The sequence below is a fragment of the Ananas comosus genome, linkage group 2 (genome assembly GCF_001540865.1).
Source record: "Ananas comosus cultivar F153 linkage group 2, ASM154086v1, whole genome shotgun sequence".
In the NCBI taxonomy this organism is placed as follows: Eukaryota; Viridiplantae; Streptophyta; class Magnoliopsida; order Poales; family Bromeliaceae; genus Ananas; species Ananas comosus.
This window is the reverse complement of record NC_033622.1, coordinates 1,822,555-1,840,023: the sequence shown is the minus strand read 5'-3', so window position 1 is coordinate 1,840,023 and position 17,469 is coordinate 1,822,555. Positions and strand designations below refer to the sequence as shown.

The 17,469-nt window shown below is 35.0% G+C and overlaps 1 protein-coding gene across 5 annotated transcripts; it reads right to left on the bottom strand.

Moving 5' to 3' along the window:
* LOC109705795 (ABC transporter C family member 13) lies at window positions 282–17,239 on the bottom strand. 5 transcript variants are annotated; one of them, XM_020226576.1, is made up of 36 exons: window positions 17,141–17,239; window positions 16,984–17,024; window positions 16,802–16,886; window positions 15,549–15,713; window positions 15,190–15,321; window positions 14,974–15,074; window positions 14,256–14,328; window positions 12,706–12,960; window positions 12,020–12,089; window positions 11,643–11,703; window positions 10,708–10,795; window positions 9,702–9,820; window positions 8,908–9,005; window positions 8,626–8,692; window positions 7,917–8,034; window positions 7,719–7,835; window positions 7,549–7,629; window positions 6,917–7,162; window positions 6,684–6,785; window positions 6,494–6,561; window positions 6,255–6,386; window positions 6,031–6,178; window positions 5,435–5,718; window positions 5,141–5,288; window positions 4,763–4,938; window positions 4,545–4,656; window positions 4,391–4,444; window positions 4,003–4,125; window positions 3,259–3,357; window positions 3,030–3,122; window positions 2,798–2,908; window positions 2,564–2,725; window positions 2,285–2,472; window positions 1,877–2,066; window positions 1,451–1,618; window positions 282–577 (listed from the first exon to the last, which is right to left on the bottom strand). In XM_020226576.1, the coding sequence occupies exons 1-36, from the start codon at window positions 17,174–17,176 to the stop codon at window positions 497–499; spliced, it is 4,392 nt and encodes a 1,463-aa protein (XP_020082165.1). In that variant the 5' UTR covers window positions 17,177–17,239; the 3' UTR covers window positions 282–496. The 5 variants fall into 5 exon arrangements, with proteins under 5 accessions (XP_020082165.1, XP_020082168.1, XP_020082174.1 ...); XM_020226579.1 differs by lacking the exon at window positions 14,256–14,328 and having other exon boundaries at window positions 12,706–12,955; XM_020226585.1 differs by lacking the exons at window positions 14,256–14,328; window positions 15,190–15,321; window positions 15,549–15,713; ... (1 more) ...; window positions 16,984–17,024; window positions 17,141–17,239 and having other exon boundaries at window positions 14,974–15,061.

Here is a 17,469-nt window from a genome sequence, read left to right as displayed (position 1 = left end):
GGTCGGGCTTATCAGCTTCGCACAGTTTGCTATTTCGATTTCAGCATCTTTCGTTTACTCGAGGGTTAAAAATGCTAACTGCTTTTGTTGGTGAATGAAAAGATGTCTACAACATAACCTCTTACTACGTCATTTTCTCGGAATATAAGTCACATACCTAAAAAGAAAAACTTAGATTCTGAAATGTTGGAATTCCTATCAGAATTAGATAAAATTTAAACTTACAGGTGGCAATTACGAAAATAAAAATAAATAAACAGATTCTACAGTTCAGCTATCCATCATCAACCAGTGAAAATTTAACCAATTTTGACTTCAAAAGGTAGCAGTTATTGGTTAATGGTATCTCTTAAGCGGTTTAGGAATTTAATATAGAGTTATAGAAGCATTTCTACGGTTAAAATAACTTGGGACTATCCAACAGGACATAACACAGGTTAAATGCTTAATCCACGAAAAAAAAAATATCTGTTAAATGTAGGCCGTTATCCGATGCTTACATTGTGGATGCCTTAGCGTAGCTTGAAAATCTCGAGCATTCATCATCAAGAAGATCCTGTGGATTTCCTTGTTCAACCTGCAAATAGAAAGATCGGGAATTCGATTTACTAGCAAAAGAAAGAATTAAAGAGGTAAATAATGGCCTTTCAAACTAAGGTGCAAAAGAATCAAACACACTTTATGACCAAACAATACATTTTGACAAATTGTTCTAACATGAGTAGCATCAGCAGATTATTTGAGAGAGTAAACCACTTCTGTCTTTGGAGGTACACTAAGAATGGAGCAACAAATCCAACGTCAAAAACCTTGGCTGCAAGTTATGAAAACACAAAATAGGAGGAAAAAATGTATTTAAAAAAAAAAAGCCTCACAAGCCTCAACTTCTCTGGTTCAGAAAATAGTGGCATAATGAAAGCTTACCAGAGGACTTTTACAGAGCAGATGATATGCAATAAAGAAAAGGCACATGTACGCGGAACTGTCGAATTTGTGTGTGCACCCATGACTCCAGAGCCATTGCTTACTGTGAATGTGTCATGTTCTTTTTCCACATATTTATGGGGCAGTAACTCCTTTACTACTATATTCCATACAAATTATTAATTTACACCTTTTTTCAGCTTTTAGTCAAGCTTTTAAGAATTTTTACTTGTTTACCTATCTGTATCCTTTGTACTGTCTTTCCTGATCTAATTTTGTCACTTTATCATTCCATTAATTAGATTTTAAGCCAGTTCATTTCGTGTTGGGATTTCTGAAAGAACTGGAATTTTGCAATCAAACATCATCTACCTCCACCATTTGTCAATCCAGACCAACTATTTAGAGATTTACATTTCGATACGTGGCTACTGTACCGAGATGAAAGCAGTAAGCATGCTTTTGCTAGAAACTAAACAGCTTGCGAACTGAAAAGTGGAAATAAGTGGGAAGGGTCCAATCTTACCAGGATACCATGATCAAGAACTAAAATATTGTCCATCTCCAACACCGTAGAAATGCGATGCGCTATTGTGAGAATTGTCATGCCTTTACATTCATCAGATATGGTACTTTGTAGCAGTAGCGCCGTCTGAGTATCAACATTTGCCGTGCATTCATCCAAACAGAGTATCTAAAAGAAAATATTGCAACTGTTTAGTAGTATACAAATCAAACAATTTACTTCCAGGGAAGGAGAAGGTTAAAAGGCATCCAGTGAGCAATGAATTGAGTACATCAAGATGAACAAGAGCATTTGATACTCTAGTGATCATGCTTTACTTTATGCATGCTCGAGCTGTTTATACATATCAGTTACTAACCCAAGGATCTGAGATAGTATATCTAGTCCTAAGAAATATTTCTACAGACAAGTATCAAATTCTTCTACCTTGGAAGATTTGATGATTGCTCGTGCAAGACATATGAGCTGCCGCTGGCCAACAGAAAATGATGTGCCGCTTTCTTTTACATGTATGTCTAGTCCACCAGCTGATTCTACCTCTGCCTTCATATGGCATTTTTCTAGGGCTTCCCAGATTTTCCAGTCGCTCGCCCTCCCATACGGATCTAGGTTTTCCCTAACATTCAAAGACAAAAAGAGGAAGTTTAGGGTAGCTTGTATGCAAAAAATGGGTGTCTTTTTTTTTCTTCAAGGATGTATACGAATACACAGGTGTTAAGGGGTGATATATATTAATATATTATGTTGCAGGTTTGTCCATGTAAATATCTCTTAGAACTAATATTAATTTAAAAAAAAACAAGATATAAACTAAAGTAAAAAACTTGGATGCACCTTAGAGATCCTTCGAACAAGAATGGGCTTTGGGGGACCACTGCAAAGTGCCCACGAAGAACTCTAACAGCAACATCAGCCACATCAACACCATCTACCAGAATGCGCCCATTACAAATAGGGTTTAGGCGAAAAAGTGCATTGAGGACACTGGATTTTCCAGCTCCTGTCCTTCCAACTATTCCAACCTAATAAGATAGAAGTTTCTGTTTTTTCAATAAAGAAAATGCTAGTAAATAGACCATTTGCAACCGTAAAAAGGTGCGTATAGAACGCTACCTGCATGCCTGCTGCAATTCTGAACGAAACATCATTCAAAGCAGCTGGCAGAGATGGCTTATATTTGAGGGTAACATGTTGAAACTCGATTTGTCCTTCATTGGGCCAATTCAGATCGAGAGGTTGTGATCCTTGAAGATCTTCTTGAGGAATATCCATATACTACAAATTTTGCTCCTTTCGTTAGTGATTGATCAATGCGAAAGGTATCCACACAAAGATCATTCTAATTACCTCACCAACTCTCTCAACAGAAACCATCTCCTTCTCTGTTTCTGTGAAACTACTTAGAAAACTGCTCAACAATGAAACGACTGGCGCCGCGTAAGAAAGGGCCAAACCAACCTACTACAACCAATCAATCAAACTTAAATCTTAATTACTACAATGAATAAATAAACATTGAACATCAGAAAAAGAAAACGGGATAATTGAAACATTAAGCATTTGTTCTTTAGAACTATACCAGTCCCGGTGTACCAAAATTAATTGGAAAATCTCTATGGCACCCAACAACAGCCATCACAGCAATGAATAAGATGATGAATGCTGCCAACAACTAAAATAAATCACAGGTCAATTTCCACATTACAGCTGACTAGACATTTTGTTGGATTATGTTGAAGATAATAAGTGTGATGTGTAGACCATGCTATTATGTAAATCAAATTTGATGAAAAAAGCAAGAAGAATACTTGAAGGCGCAAAGAAAGCCACAAGCCTGCCGTCAGCTCTGAATAGGTTGTTCGCTGATATAGTGATACATGTTCCATAAATCTAGCCATGAACAATTCCTGCATATTAGCCTCCTTAGATAAGTATTGACATCTTAAACACTTCGTATAATTTTAGTATACCTTGGTGTTTTGGTTGTGCTATTCTAACAGAAAATAAACACTTTGACTATAGGAATATTGAACAAATTCATAACTTCTAATGCACCCTATCCGTCTGAATTTACAGCTGGTAGGGCTGCTTGATTTTTCATCAAGATTTTTAAGGCAGTCTGGGAACCTATGAGGTAGATGAACTCCAGAATGTGTATATAATATTTCCAAGGAGAAAATAAAGGGCACAAATGGATATATTTATTTATAAAATAACATGAATGCTAACAGTGAATATATATGGTTAATAACCTACGATCTGATTAATATCATTTCTTATCTGTTTTTCCAAGGTTGCAGTTTTGTTTTAGAACAATGTTGTTTGGCATAACCATTTAATTGTTCGAAATCTAAACAGAATGGAAATTTTGTAAGGAAAATGACAACAACAAAAATATGGTAGAAAAAGAAACAATACGACTTGACATAAGTTTGACATCAAATTATTTCTAAGGAAAGAAAAAGGAAAAAACCGAAACTCAAAACAACTTTTATGTATATTGAGTGAATGATTGATGAGGTCGCTTGAATGGAACTAAGAAAAGATTTTACCTCCTTTGCAAATGCCCTTATAGTTGATGATCCATCCAATGTTTCCGTGAAGGATGAATAGATAGGTGAACGAGCAACACTATCAAGCCTCCTCAATTCGCGTGATGTGGCCCTATAGTAAAACTGTAAAAAGCATCAGATTCTCAAATTCATTTCACACATATTGAAGTGCCATAAGCACAAACATGTTCTGTAGCCTTCATCATACATGGAAATAAATAGTATCACATAGCAAAACAAACATTAAAAACAAGAAGCCATATATGAGGTTGACAAGGACATCTATTAGCATAAATTGCGCAAGAATAAAAAAAATGAATGGGAATGCCATGCTTCTTATCAAAAATTGAACAAGATATGAAGTGCAACAGTGCGGGAGGATAAGTACCTGCAGTTTCCGGTATATATACCCAAATGGAACCAATAGAAGCAAAAACAAAATCTGCACCATGTGATTCAAGGAAACGAGAAAATTTCAACGAATTAATAAAAAAAGTTACTGGATCAATAACAATATTAAAAGATAATTTGCAAACATTTACCTGTGCATAGGACAAAACAAATGCAATTCCTAATAACCCAAAGAAGTTGGCCAATAGGATATTGAGAATAAATGGAAGAGAATCATCAATTGTATACAAATCTGAGGATAATCTGCAAAGGATATATAGTAAACATAAACAGGTGCAAGGAGATTACCCAAAGAGAGCACATAAATGTATAGTGCAAGGGTTCTTAAATATTTTAGAAGTATAGTAACCTGTTCAGTACGCGACCACTAGGGTTGTGGTCAAAAAAATAAACAGGTGCATTGAGAAGCTTATCCAGAATCTTGGTATGGACCAGAATTGCTGCACGTAGACCGCCATATGCAAAAGAGAATGACCTTGCTAAGGTGAAAAGGGAGTTCATTAAGCCAAAAACAGCAAGGATAACCTACAAAATCAAGTATCTGATCAGCAGAGAAATACCACATCCATTTGTATACATAGAGACATCTTTCTCATATCAATGTGAAACTTACCTAAGCACATAATTGTAATCTCATAAAATTTATTCTAGCAGCTTCACTAAAATACTATGGTTGGTTTATCGCTTTAATCCAGAGGAATGAAAAAAAAAAAAATAAAGAAATTACCAAATAAAATCTTGTGTACTCGGTTCCTGTGCTCGTATCAACCCAGTGAGATAACCAGAGATCATTCCCATTGCGAGATGCTTGCATAAGAAAAGCCGAGACACATATGATAATAACAACTGGCCAGCTGGCAAACACTGCATAACTTCTGTATAATTTGACATCCAGATAAAGGAAAATTAACTCAAAATTTACCATGTAATTTTGAATGGCAAGAATGAATTTAATGACTCAAATTGTAGTTCAACTTAACTAGCGATTCCCATAAATTTATAAATCTTCACAACACTTAACTTGTAGACATCAAGTCCAACTTTGCCCTCTTTCCTCAGTTCTACTTCGATACTTTCGGTGGATTGCTCAGAAGCTATAAAATCACTATCGAGAGGAAGTTTAGACTGTTTCCCATTGGAAGAACTTTTCCAATTTCCCTTTTCCAACGGTGTTGATGACAAGACATTTGAACTATCTGGTGCACAAATATTTGAGTATGGAGATGTGAAATAACTAGCTGAAGTTCCAGCCCACTTTACATGCCCTTTATCCATGATAATGATCATGTCTGCGGAAGAAATAGCCTGTCCAAAGAAAGAAACTTTGATTTTTGTTACCATTCCTTAAATGACACAACAATTTACATTATCTACTATTTGTAGAAGAATTTCCGCAGAGCATCAGAAGTTGAACTACTGATTAGAACTTAAACTATTGATTTGTTTTTATTATATTCAACACTACCCTCACATTTGATATTTCAACTCAGAACATCATGCTCTAATACCATGTAAAACAACCGTTTGTTCTAAAAGCTTCAGCTGCCTAAGCAACATTGAGTTATAATATATAACATAATTGTACAAAGACACCTATGAAATTTGTCAAATGCAAACCTGAAGATTATGAGTGCATAGCAACCTAGTCTTCCGGTTCATAAGGGGGCTCAGAATAGCTCTATGTAAAATCCAAAGAGCAACTTGCGAATCAACTGCACTAAGTATATCATCAAGTAGGTAAATATCAGAGTCATGGTAGACCGCCCTGCAAAAATGCTTAGATCGTATTAAAGTTAATCAACAAAGTTTTGAGCCAGTTATGAAGAAAGATGAAATTTCACCTTGCTAGGGCAAGACGAGCTCTCTGCCCACCAGATAAGTTAACACCTTTCTCCCCAATATACGATACATCACCTCCAATCATCTTTGAAATATCAACATCAAGTGTACATGCCTCTAAAACTTCTCCATACCTGTATAAAATGAAATATATATATATATATATATATATATAGAACTCAGGAAGTGGGCAAGGAATTTTAATTCGCCAAAAGGACAATAATTAAGCAAGAAACCCTACCTCACACGATCGAATTCCTTCCCAAACAACACATTGTCACGCAATGAACCTGAGAGGATCCAAGGCACCTAACACAAACATTCGTGGAAGGAATGACAATATCAGATAGGAAGATAACAATGACTCAGAATTCAATTTCACCAACAATAAATGGTTTTCTTTCTAGTCAAGCTAGAAATGCAAGTCTAACCTGTGGCACATATGCAATTGAGCCATGGGAACGTACGAACCCATAAGTAAGATTCATCTCTCCAAGAACAGAATTAATCAAAGAAGACTTGCCAGAACCAACCTGAAAAGGAACCCATGAGTTAAGAATAGAATAAAAAAGTGTACGCTTCCAAGCTCGTATGGTCCATTCATTTCCTTTATGTAAGTCAATTCAATGCTAAATAATTGTTATACAGGGAGTACAATCATTACCTCTCCAATTATAGCAACTAGAAGGCCCTTTGAAATTCCCAGAGAGATGCCACTAATATCTGCACTCTGCCCCACCTCATTCCTGCTAGACCAAGAAAAGGAAGCATCTCGAAAGATGATACCCGTTGCATTACCATTTGCATCAGTCCCATCTTTATCGAACTCTTCAAGAGATCGCTGCTCGTATTTGTATTTATGCTCAAGGCAGGACAAGTATTTGCTCAATCTTCGAGCAGAAATAATGGCCTGTGATGCATATGTCAGTTAAACAAAAGGGGGGGCACCTTAATCAATATAATGCTAAAACGGAAATTAAAAACAAGGGCTTGTGTGTTTGTGTTTAAACCTGGTTAAGTTTTCATATATATACTCCTCGAAACTGCAATTTCTCACAATAATACCTTGTCCAAAATTGGAGAGTCATCCAATTCATGGATGGTAGTTGGTTTTGCCCTAAAGAAGTTTTCTAAAGAGGGAAATTTTCTAAGAGCAACGGTATACTTTACAAACTTAAGTTTTGGGGGCCATACATGAAAATTCAGATTTTCCAGGGCAATATATGTATGTAGATAGTTTCGGAGAGGTTAGATGTAAATATTTCTAGAAATTGATACCAAGAAAAGACAACGTACATCAATCATCCCATTAATCACCCAAGGAAAGGAATTTAGTGGAGATATCAATGTATTGAAAAGCGCCACACAGGTGAAAACCTACAAACAAAATCCGAAGAGAAATGTTTCAGCATATAAATTTTACTAAAAACATGATATAGACTGAGACAACAATTTCATTGACTTACTGTAGCAGCATCTAATGAATGACCCATCAATGCAAACATGCCAAATGTGAAAAGAGAGAACAGCGTGGGAGTTGTCGCCCAGAAATACACACACCATGCATCCAAATATTTTCGAGTCTAGAGAAGAGAAAGTATGAGTTCAAGGAGTCCAACCCGCGCATGAATAAGTTCGAAAAGGTGACACAGTTTGTCGCATACCGAAAGATGCTTCACTTCCATTTCTCTTCTTTCCATCAATCTCTTCATGAATAGATCCTCCCAGCTGTACATCTTCAATGTACGAATAAATGCTAAAAGTTCTCCAGCACTTCTGATCCTGCTCAAGAAAGCAAAAAGAAAATAGTCTAAATATCTATACCCCTAGTCTGGAAGAAAGGTGGCTATATAGACTTTATCAAGAATACAAAGGGTGTTATTAATTGATGGCCATAATTCAGAGAAATCATATCTCAAATTTAAAAAAAAAAATCAGATAACTAATCTTGTCTTGCAAATGATTTCTTTTTATTCAAATTTATTCTTTGCATAATTGGTCAAATATACAATACTCATCTTTTAAGGGCCTCAATTCAACTGCTTTAAGATATGAGTTGTGATTTCCAAGGGTTTTTTTTTGAGTAAAAATGGGAAGAACGAATGCCCCACAATATATATTAAATAAACTACATTAATTACATTATTTTACACACAAAAAAAGATTTTAAAGGGTTTAAGTATTGCTTTGGCCAATCCATATATCAACGACATTATTTCTGTCCATCTAACAAAGGAAATTCATATATGAGTAAATAGGTTTGAAATTCATATATAAGTTTGAAATTTAGCACAATAACCTCCTGTTCTGCAAAATAGAAGAATCGAACTATATTGATATGTTATTCAAATGCTTGAGAATAAAGGGACTAACCTCTCATCCTTTTGTTTCATCATTTTTTCTGTTGCACTAGCAATCAATCCAGAAATCCATTTATTAACTGCAAAAAAGTAGTACTGGCAAACAAATAACATTGCATACTAAGGTATCCAGATTATATTTATGACAAAAGCAATATACAGGAATTTGGGATCCATATAGTACAGAAGAACATCGAAAAAATTACTATAAGTGTACAAAGGAACTTTTGGCACATGGAAAGAAGGAAGAAAAGGATGCATGATGTATATATAAAGCTTTTGGGGCAACAAGTACCTGGTATAAGCAGTATTGTTAGTGCAAGTCCAGATACAAATGCAAAACTGACTTGCGTATATAAGAGACAGAGTGCCAAACCTATCTGCAATGGCAAGCTGGTGCAGCATAATACCAGAAATCAGAATGGTGCCAAGCATCAGAATAAGAGGAAAAGAAAAAATAATAATAATAAAGAAAGCAAAAAAATTCATTGAACTCCATGAAAGAAAAAAAAAAAAAGAGGAAAATCTAAAAAATAGAAAAGGTTATTACTACTAACTATTATACGAAAAGGAAAAGAAGAAAAAAAAAAAGAGGAAAATCTAAAAAATAGAAAAGGTTATTACTACTAACTATTATACGAAAAGGAAAAGATTATGCTGTTCGTTTATAATGGGGCTGCAAAATTTTCTTGAAGCTTTGACTTGCAATAAGATGATCCAACTTTGGAAAGTTGCTCTACACTCAGACAGCAGCAGGAAAATCAATAAACTGTCTCCTCTTTAGACTATGAAAAAGCTTTGTAAATGATAGAGCCCCTATTATTCTACAAAAGCTATAAATTTAAACTAAGCACAGTTGATGGTTATCAAGGATCATGAGTAACATTCTCCAAACAAGAAAAGAACTGAATTTTGATGAATGCTACATCTAACAGTTTATTCGACTACAAGTATACAATCCTTGTCACCTTGTGGCAGATCAAAAACTATCATAGTTCCATTAATAATATTTAGAAATAGGCAAAAACTCATGAATGCACCTGTATGTTAGCTGATACAACATGGAAATGTTGTTATATATGGTCATACCTCCAAACATCATGAAGACTGTTGCACAAGTTTATCGTCCTATCAGCATCAATTGACATAAATGTTTGAATTTCTCCCTTAGAAAATTTTGAACGTTCGGCTAGGTTGATGTACAAGCACTGGCACATGCAAATTAAAGTTTATAACAAAAACAATAGACATGAATGAATAAATTTGTATCAAGTTTCAAAGCTGAAACAGCTGAACTGTACCGACAAAGTATTAATCGGAATTTACCAAAGAGTTAAGTACCACGTTTTGCAAACAGTAATAAAAAAACAATATGTCCAATTTCTAGAAGTAGAAAAGACAATCTCCAAAGAAAACAATAGGGAAATTTAAGGCATACTGCATATTACAGTTTATTCATCAGGAAATTGCCCTGTCAATTCAAAATATTGTACCTAAAAGTTCCATTTGTCATTGGCAATGAAAACAGTTGAAATAAAAAATTAAGATCATTGTGAGTTCGAATGAACTACCAGGGCACTACTCTAATCAAAAGAGTAAAGGGACAGAAGGAATATGAGAAAGGGAGTTTTAAAATGAACAGAACAAGGACCGAGGAAATCAATCAAATCCATAAAAATTAGAGATAGAAGAAGAGTATATTAGGGTTGAACCAAGAACCATGCAGTTATTCTGATGCAAGTATAAAATCTTCGATCATAATGAAAACTAATCAATAAAATGTACTGACTGAAGCCCTTTTTGATTCTCCGAATGAGATCCTATCAAGGAATCACTATGTTATAAATTCTCCTTTCTTTTACTCTCACATGTTGAAAATTGGTCTGAAATGCTTACTATATAGTAACTGAAGAAACATCAAAAACAAGTAAAAGCTCTTCGTCAGAGTGGTTCAAAACTTCAAATACCCAAAAATTTTCAAATTCTTCGAGTTAAAAGAAAAATATCAGCTGAATTATGAGTGAACGTCGTCTAAACTTCACAGTTCACATAATTCCATTTTGACCAAATCTTAGCAGGAGAAAGGCTATTTTACCTTGTGATAAACAATTGTCATTATGCTTGATCTTAGCATCAACTTTAACTTTGAAAGACGAAAAGTGTACTGTGTATCAAGAAAGGACCTGCAATATAATGAGATATAAAGATTGAGGATACACAACAAAGCGCATGCACAACCACCCTGATAATATCACCGGAATATCCTTTTACATGTGAAATTTACAGCTAAAATTTAAATATTATATCACATTTTCATCATTATGAAGATCTGAAAATAGATTCAACAACCTAATTAAGCTGTTAATCAACTCCTGTGATCATGCTTCAACATATGAGTTATACCCATTTAAGTTATAAGTACCCATAAAAGGCCCATTACTTAATAATTGTAGCAGGATATTCATCTTAGATACCAAGGACGCAAGCCAGATAATTCAAATATCTCATGTTCCACTTAAAAGAAATGCACCTTGATATGACAGGATATGCATAATAATACTAACCTTCTTTGAAATGACAAAAAAATATCATCCATCTATCAGTCTAAATTGTACCAAGGAGATAGTCTTGTCATGATTAGTTTACAATGATTGTCATAGGCGACCACTACTTTCAGAATCTGCACTGAAGATTTTATACTATGATCATTATCTATCAATTTTAAGTATAAATATAGAGTTTGTGTAGCCATCATGATATCTAAGAGTCACTTATCCTACATTCATCACATTTCAACATTAAACATTCTTCTATGCTATGGAACTCCTGATATTTTTCTTCAGGTCTACAGCCAAAAGGATGTATAAAGGGAGAAAATTTGAAAGAGAATATCTACATGTCCTGAATGCATTATGTACTTATAATTACAAATAAAGTTGCTCTCCCATCATCTGACTTTGAACGGCCAAATGGTGCAAAGTAGGAATGCAATATGGCATGTTATCCCACTAACTATTTGAGTACACTTACTTGAAAAGAGAAGTAAAACCCAGTGCAAAAGCAAGAATGTATCCTTCTATATTACTCGAACCTGAGAGGATAGAGCAACTGGAATCATCAGTCTCAAGATTGCTTCAATTGCAAAATAGCATCAACCAGAACTCAGAAGAAGCATAATTGCAGGGTTTACGAATTTCTGCAAAGATGCATTTGTTGGACTATGTTCTTGCTTAATGATATCCCATTTGACTACTAACAACTAAATCTTCTGGATTTATGGTTTTCTGCAAAGCCTTTGAGATAAGGCTTCGATGACACCCTTTTTTGTGTAAAAGTTAATTGGAGAAATCATTATTAGGCTGAAAACTAGGTGATGAATCCTTATGCAACTTCCATAAGCATTATACCTTGTTGAAGGAACGATATCAACCGGTTAAGGAGCAATGGACCAACAAAGCCAATAGCATCATTTATCACCTGCACAAGTTAAATTTATCACTCAGTATGATCAATCAAGAATAAAACAATCTAAAAAGGAATCTTCTAATCTTAAGTGCAAGATGAATCAGACCTCTTCAAAGGTTCTTTCAACAAACTAGTTTCTTACAGTGTTAGTTAAAAGGGTCCAATGCTGTTTTTCCTACTCTTCTAACAATTGTGTGATAGTTGTCTCTAAAGGATACATAGTCACACATGTTCAAAGTTAGCAAGTTATGCATTCTGCACCATGTATGGTAGGTAAAGAAATATGGTCCGCTTGAACAGTGGTAGCGGTGATTAGAATCCTAATCTTCAAATCATGAGGAGATTCAATATTTATATAGCTCATCAATATTTATATAGCTCATAGTAAGTTGTAGGAATAGCCTAATAGGGCCAAACCACCATAGAAAAAAAAAAAAAAAAAAGCAGCAACAAAAGAGTGTTCATTGATTTAGTAACATAGCAAAAGTCTACAGAAAGGGAAAATTGTCTTGTCACTTAAAATTCAAAAGTATGTAATTAAATGTACAAAATCATAATTCTTTACTTCTCTAAATGTGCAAAATAAACTTTCCAAGAGTAGAAGGGCAATAATAAAGAAAGAAAGTACCTTTAGCAGACCCAGACGAAAGTATGGCCAGCCATATGCATAATACATTGCCCTAAGTAGAGAGGAATCAGAGTGATGCTTACTTTGTTCAGCAATCCAGCAATTGAGTAATTCATCGTAACAGACAACAGGTGTAAGTTCAGGAGGCAATTGAACAAGATCTTCAAAATCAAGTTGTTTCGTCAAGCCAACATCCATCATTGAATTGATAAACTTGAAGGTCACAAGGTGCCAGAAATTGCCGAACTTCCTGACCTATGTGGGTGGACATAAGTAACCACCAGATGGAGAACTTATAATGAAAGGAGAGCTTTTTATAGTTACACTTATAAATAAGGACATTCAAGTCATAATGTTCATATACCCTTACTTTCTACTTTTTGTGTGTGTATGTGTATGTGTATGGTGTGTGTGCGGCTTTTTTGGTTATTCAATGAAAGGGAGAACATCATAAGTAGTGACCATTTAAGGCTTTACAGAGAAAAAAGGTGAATAAGGACTGGTAAGGGCAGGTGAAGGTCCAGACTGACATTCAAACGGTGAGGCCCCATATAGCTTAAGTTATACCAGTCAGGTCATGTTAGATTTGTTAATCCAAAAAACTAATATTGAAACTCAGAATAATATGATTGAGCGTTAAAATCATTTGCTGTTTCAACAGCAGCATTTCTGACCTTCTTCAGTTGCTGCATCCGCAGCACGCAGCGTACCAAGGGATTCGCTGGAACCTCAATACCTTATCAGCAAACCACCAGCACGATATCGCATGGTTGAAACTGAGTGGTACACACTGGACAGAGAATCCTTGGTTCTTACTCAAACTCATGCAGAGAATTCTTTTTCTTCCCAAAATACTAGTAGGTCAATTTTAAGCCTTTAACTCCAAAACTTTAGAGAAGCCCTAATTAACTGTGGCGACATTTTGTTCAAAGAAATGTCGACAGAACCCTAGTTTTGCAACCTTAGTGCCTAAATTGATTCATAAATCATTTTACGGAAAAAAATATATTGAACGGAAAATTTAGATGATCATGATGCAATTCTATGGGGCTGAAGGGATCATGTAATACCAATTACAAGCGCTCAGTTCTTTATGAAGTTTTTCTAGACAAATTGACTGCCGGAGAAAGAAATTGCAATGAATTTTCTAAATTTCGTCTTTCCAGCCTAGTGCTATAAACCCACTTCTTTCTATTCAGTACCTGCATTTCAAAGAGAGACAAATTTGAGGTAAATGTTCTTAAGGTCACTTTCTTTCCAGAATCGAAAAGGCGGATAGTGGGGATTATTTTCAGGTGAAGTTACCATTATAGTTTCTTTTTCATTGTGGGAATTATATTGTAGCATGCTCACACACCCTTAAATTCAACAGAAGAAAGAAGGCATGCAGGCGTAATCTACATTACTTCTGTTTATCCAAGATACAGGCTCTTAAAGGACAATAAAGTTCTAGTAAACTTTGAATTTCAAGGATAAGTCAGCACACATTGCATCATCATATACTAGCAATATAATCTTTTAAATAATGATTAGGAAATGAAAATACATACCAAATATATAGAACGACCTTCGTTTGTCTCTATATGTTGGGGGATAAAGGGATCTTCAATAGAGTTTAATTCTCTGAAAGCAACGAAGGGCTTGACATTGTTTAAAACAGCAACTGACAACATAAATTGTAAGTCTACCGTTCATTAAAAAAAAAAAAAGTTAGTGAAATAGAAGAAAGGTACAATGGCATTCTAGCTTCCAAAGATGCAAAGCTGGATATGTTTCTTGGATTTAGATTATAGCCATGGCATTGGAGAAATAACAAAATAAGCATCTCAAGTACATCATTCAAATAAAAATCTCATATTAGCTGTGAAAATAACCTTCTGTGGGTTACATTGGAGCTTTTCTCAAGTTCACGAAAGGAACAATCTGCAAGTCAGAACCCTCGGCTTTTAATTAGGTTTATAATTCTAATTTCTGAAATTGTCCTCCGTATTACGATTGAAAAGGAAGCATTAATTTGGTTTTTCTTTAGTTTATATCTAATAATTTGTAGGGATGATTGATTTAGTATTAACAAGAAATTTTTAAGAAATGTAACCAAATAATGATTATTTATAATAAGCAAATTGGCCGGTAAGTATAATTTTAGCAGAGAGGATAATAAGATCATCATTCTATCTTTTTGAAAATTATAATAAGGCCATCTTTGTTCTTAAAAGATTATGAAATAATTGCCATAAGATAAAATGCAACAACTTTGGCAAGTGGTACCTTCTTTTGTAAGATTGGCTCGTTGCTCTGATCACATTGACAAAGAGCCCAAACATGAGTTCAGCAGATACAGAAGAACTTTCCTTGAAGCATGTTATTACCTGTCAAACGAATTACACACAATGAAACAATACAATAAATACTTACCTTTTTGTTTATAAATTACATAGTGCATAATATCAATATTCAAAAATGTCAATCTTATAAAAGTAATACCTCTGGTGATAAAAACTTGTACTGCAAATGAGGGATCTCTAAAAGAGGCTTAAGAATCCACCAGAGGCACAAGAAGGGATTGCAAAAGACACTGAACCAATACTTGGAGGTTGAGAAAACCAAGATGAGCATCTATCAGTATACATGGATATAGAGTAGACAATGTCAGGACAACAACTTGTAAGTATTTTAAACATATATACACTCAAAAACAAACACACACACACACACACTCTCAGTCTCTCATACATGAGTACATATGTGCATACTCATGTATCCATGCATATGCATTTGCATATGAATATAATTTGGTGCAGACACATGCATGCTCATGTATACTTTGCCTTCATACAGCTTACCCATGTGGCACACTGAGAGCATCTGAAGAACCACTCATAATATTCAGGATCATGTCCTTCAAGGCTTTTCATTAGAAGCAGAAGAATATCGTAGAAAGAAAGACATGCTCCAAAAGCAGGTACAGCATGCAAAAATAACTTCTCCAGTAGGCTTTTCTGGATATTCTACGAAAGTAAGGAAAAAGGAATTATAACTGGAAAATATACATCTAATCAGCATGTAAAATGGAAAATGTATGCAAAAAATAATCCCTGCATGGTCGGAGAAATAGTCTGATAAAGCTGTAATTGCCAAGGAATTATAATGAAGGGCAATGTGTAGCTAAAATGGCACTTTGCATGATGTAGGCTTGTCACCTAACAAGATAGCCAAACAAGTTATGCTTTATGCAGTAACTCATATCTTATAGATATCAGCCGAGCTACGCTATGATCTGTAGTCTTAGTTTCTCATAAAATATACCAGCATTGGACAGCTGTTTGACAGAGATGGTGAAAATGATGGATCGATATAGAATAAATTCCAAAATCAAAAAAATTTTACCCATGTGGAACAAAAGTAATATATTTAACAGGCTAACCAGCAGGAAGGAGAAAAAAGCTTATTGAATCAGTTTGATAACAACACCTAATTGAACGAGATAAAATGTCTCTAAAGGCAACCCTAATTGAGAAGGGCACAATCAGCCTACAAAGTCACCTGATTGCTGGTACTACCAGTGCAAAATGTGGTGTCAAACTGGACAATACAAAACCATTTGAACTAAGTATAGACATTGAAATATATTATTATGCATGAAACACAACTCCTAAACGATATCAATCAGTTCTGAGTAGTTCACCCCATAGGGAAAGAAGAATATGTATAAGAAATCATAAGAATCAACCCAGAAGAAAAGGAAAGATACAGATTCTTGAAGTACTTAAGCATAGCAAACACAGTGCAAATTTATAGAAGCATTAATTGATCCAAAAAAGAATTTTTGACAGCCCAATTCAATAGCAAAATCATTGTACAACTTCGCCTGCTTAGTTACAGCACTACGATGTACTCACATTAACTAATCCATTCAGTAGTCCATGTTCTATTCAAAGAAAAACATCATTTCAAGATATCAATTTTAAGCCAATCCAAACCCCACATTCCCAGATGTTAATTTTAAGCAGAGCAACCTCATCTATATCAAATTTCCCAAATTAAAACATATACAAATGCATAAAAAAGGATTCTTGAGAACCAATTAGGCGATTACCACGGTTCTTGAAGCGTCATTCCTAGTGAAAAAAACCACAAGAACTGCAACTATAGTGATCACATTAGCCCCAAAACCTAAAACCGTGCCACATTAATTAAGGAATCAATTTTTTTTAAAAAAAAAAAAAGAAAGAAAATACATTGGCTCATGAATTGGAACCCCAAAGTAGAAAAGGATATATATCAGCAAAGCATGGCGCAAATCGATTCCCATCCCACACCTGCAAACCAAAAATAATAATTAAAAAAAAGGGAATGGATCAAGAAACAGAGCAACTGAAACAGAGGATTGAACAACGCATAAATTGATACAAAAATTAAGGAAGAGATCACACACGATAGGGTTTCTAGGGCAAATTAAATCCATGAACATGAAAACCCAAAGCTAGAGAAAGAGAGAGAGAGAGAGAGAGAGGAGAGAGGGTTTAGGACTTAAGAGGAGGGAGAGAGGAGGGTTTCAATTTCAAAGGGGCATTAAAGAGAATATAGAGAACAAGAAGGGCATTTTAGTAATTTCACCGCACTGGAGCGGTAGTGGCAGCTTTTTATCGTGGCATCATCTGTGAGGAAAAGTTCCTCGAAACCACGCGTACGTGCAAGTGCGCATAGAATAAGATATGCGGAGGTTGGCAACGGGCGTTCGATCGGCGGCGACCGGAGATGCGG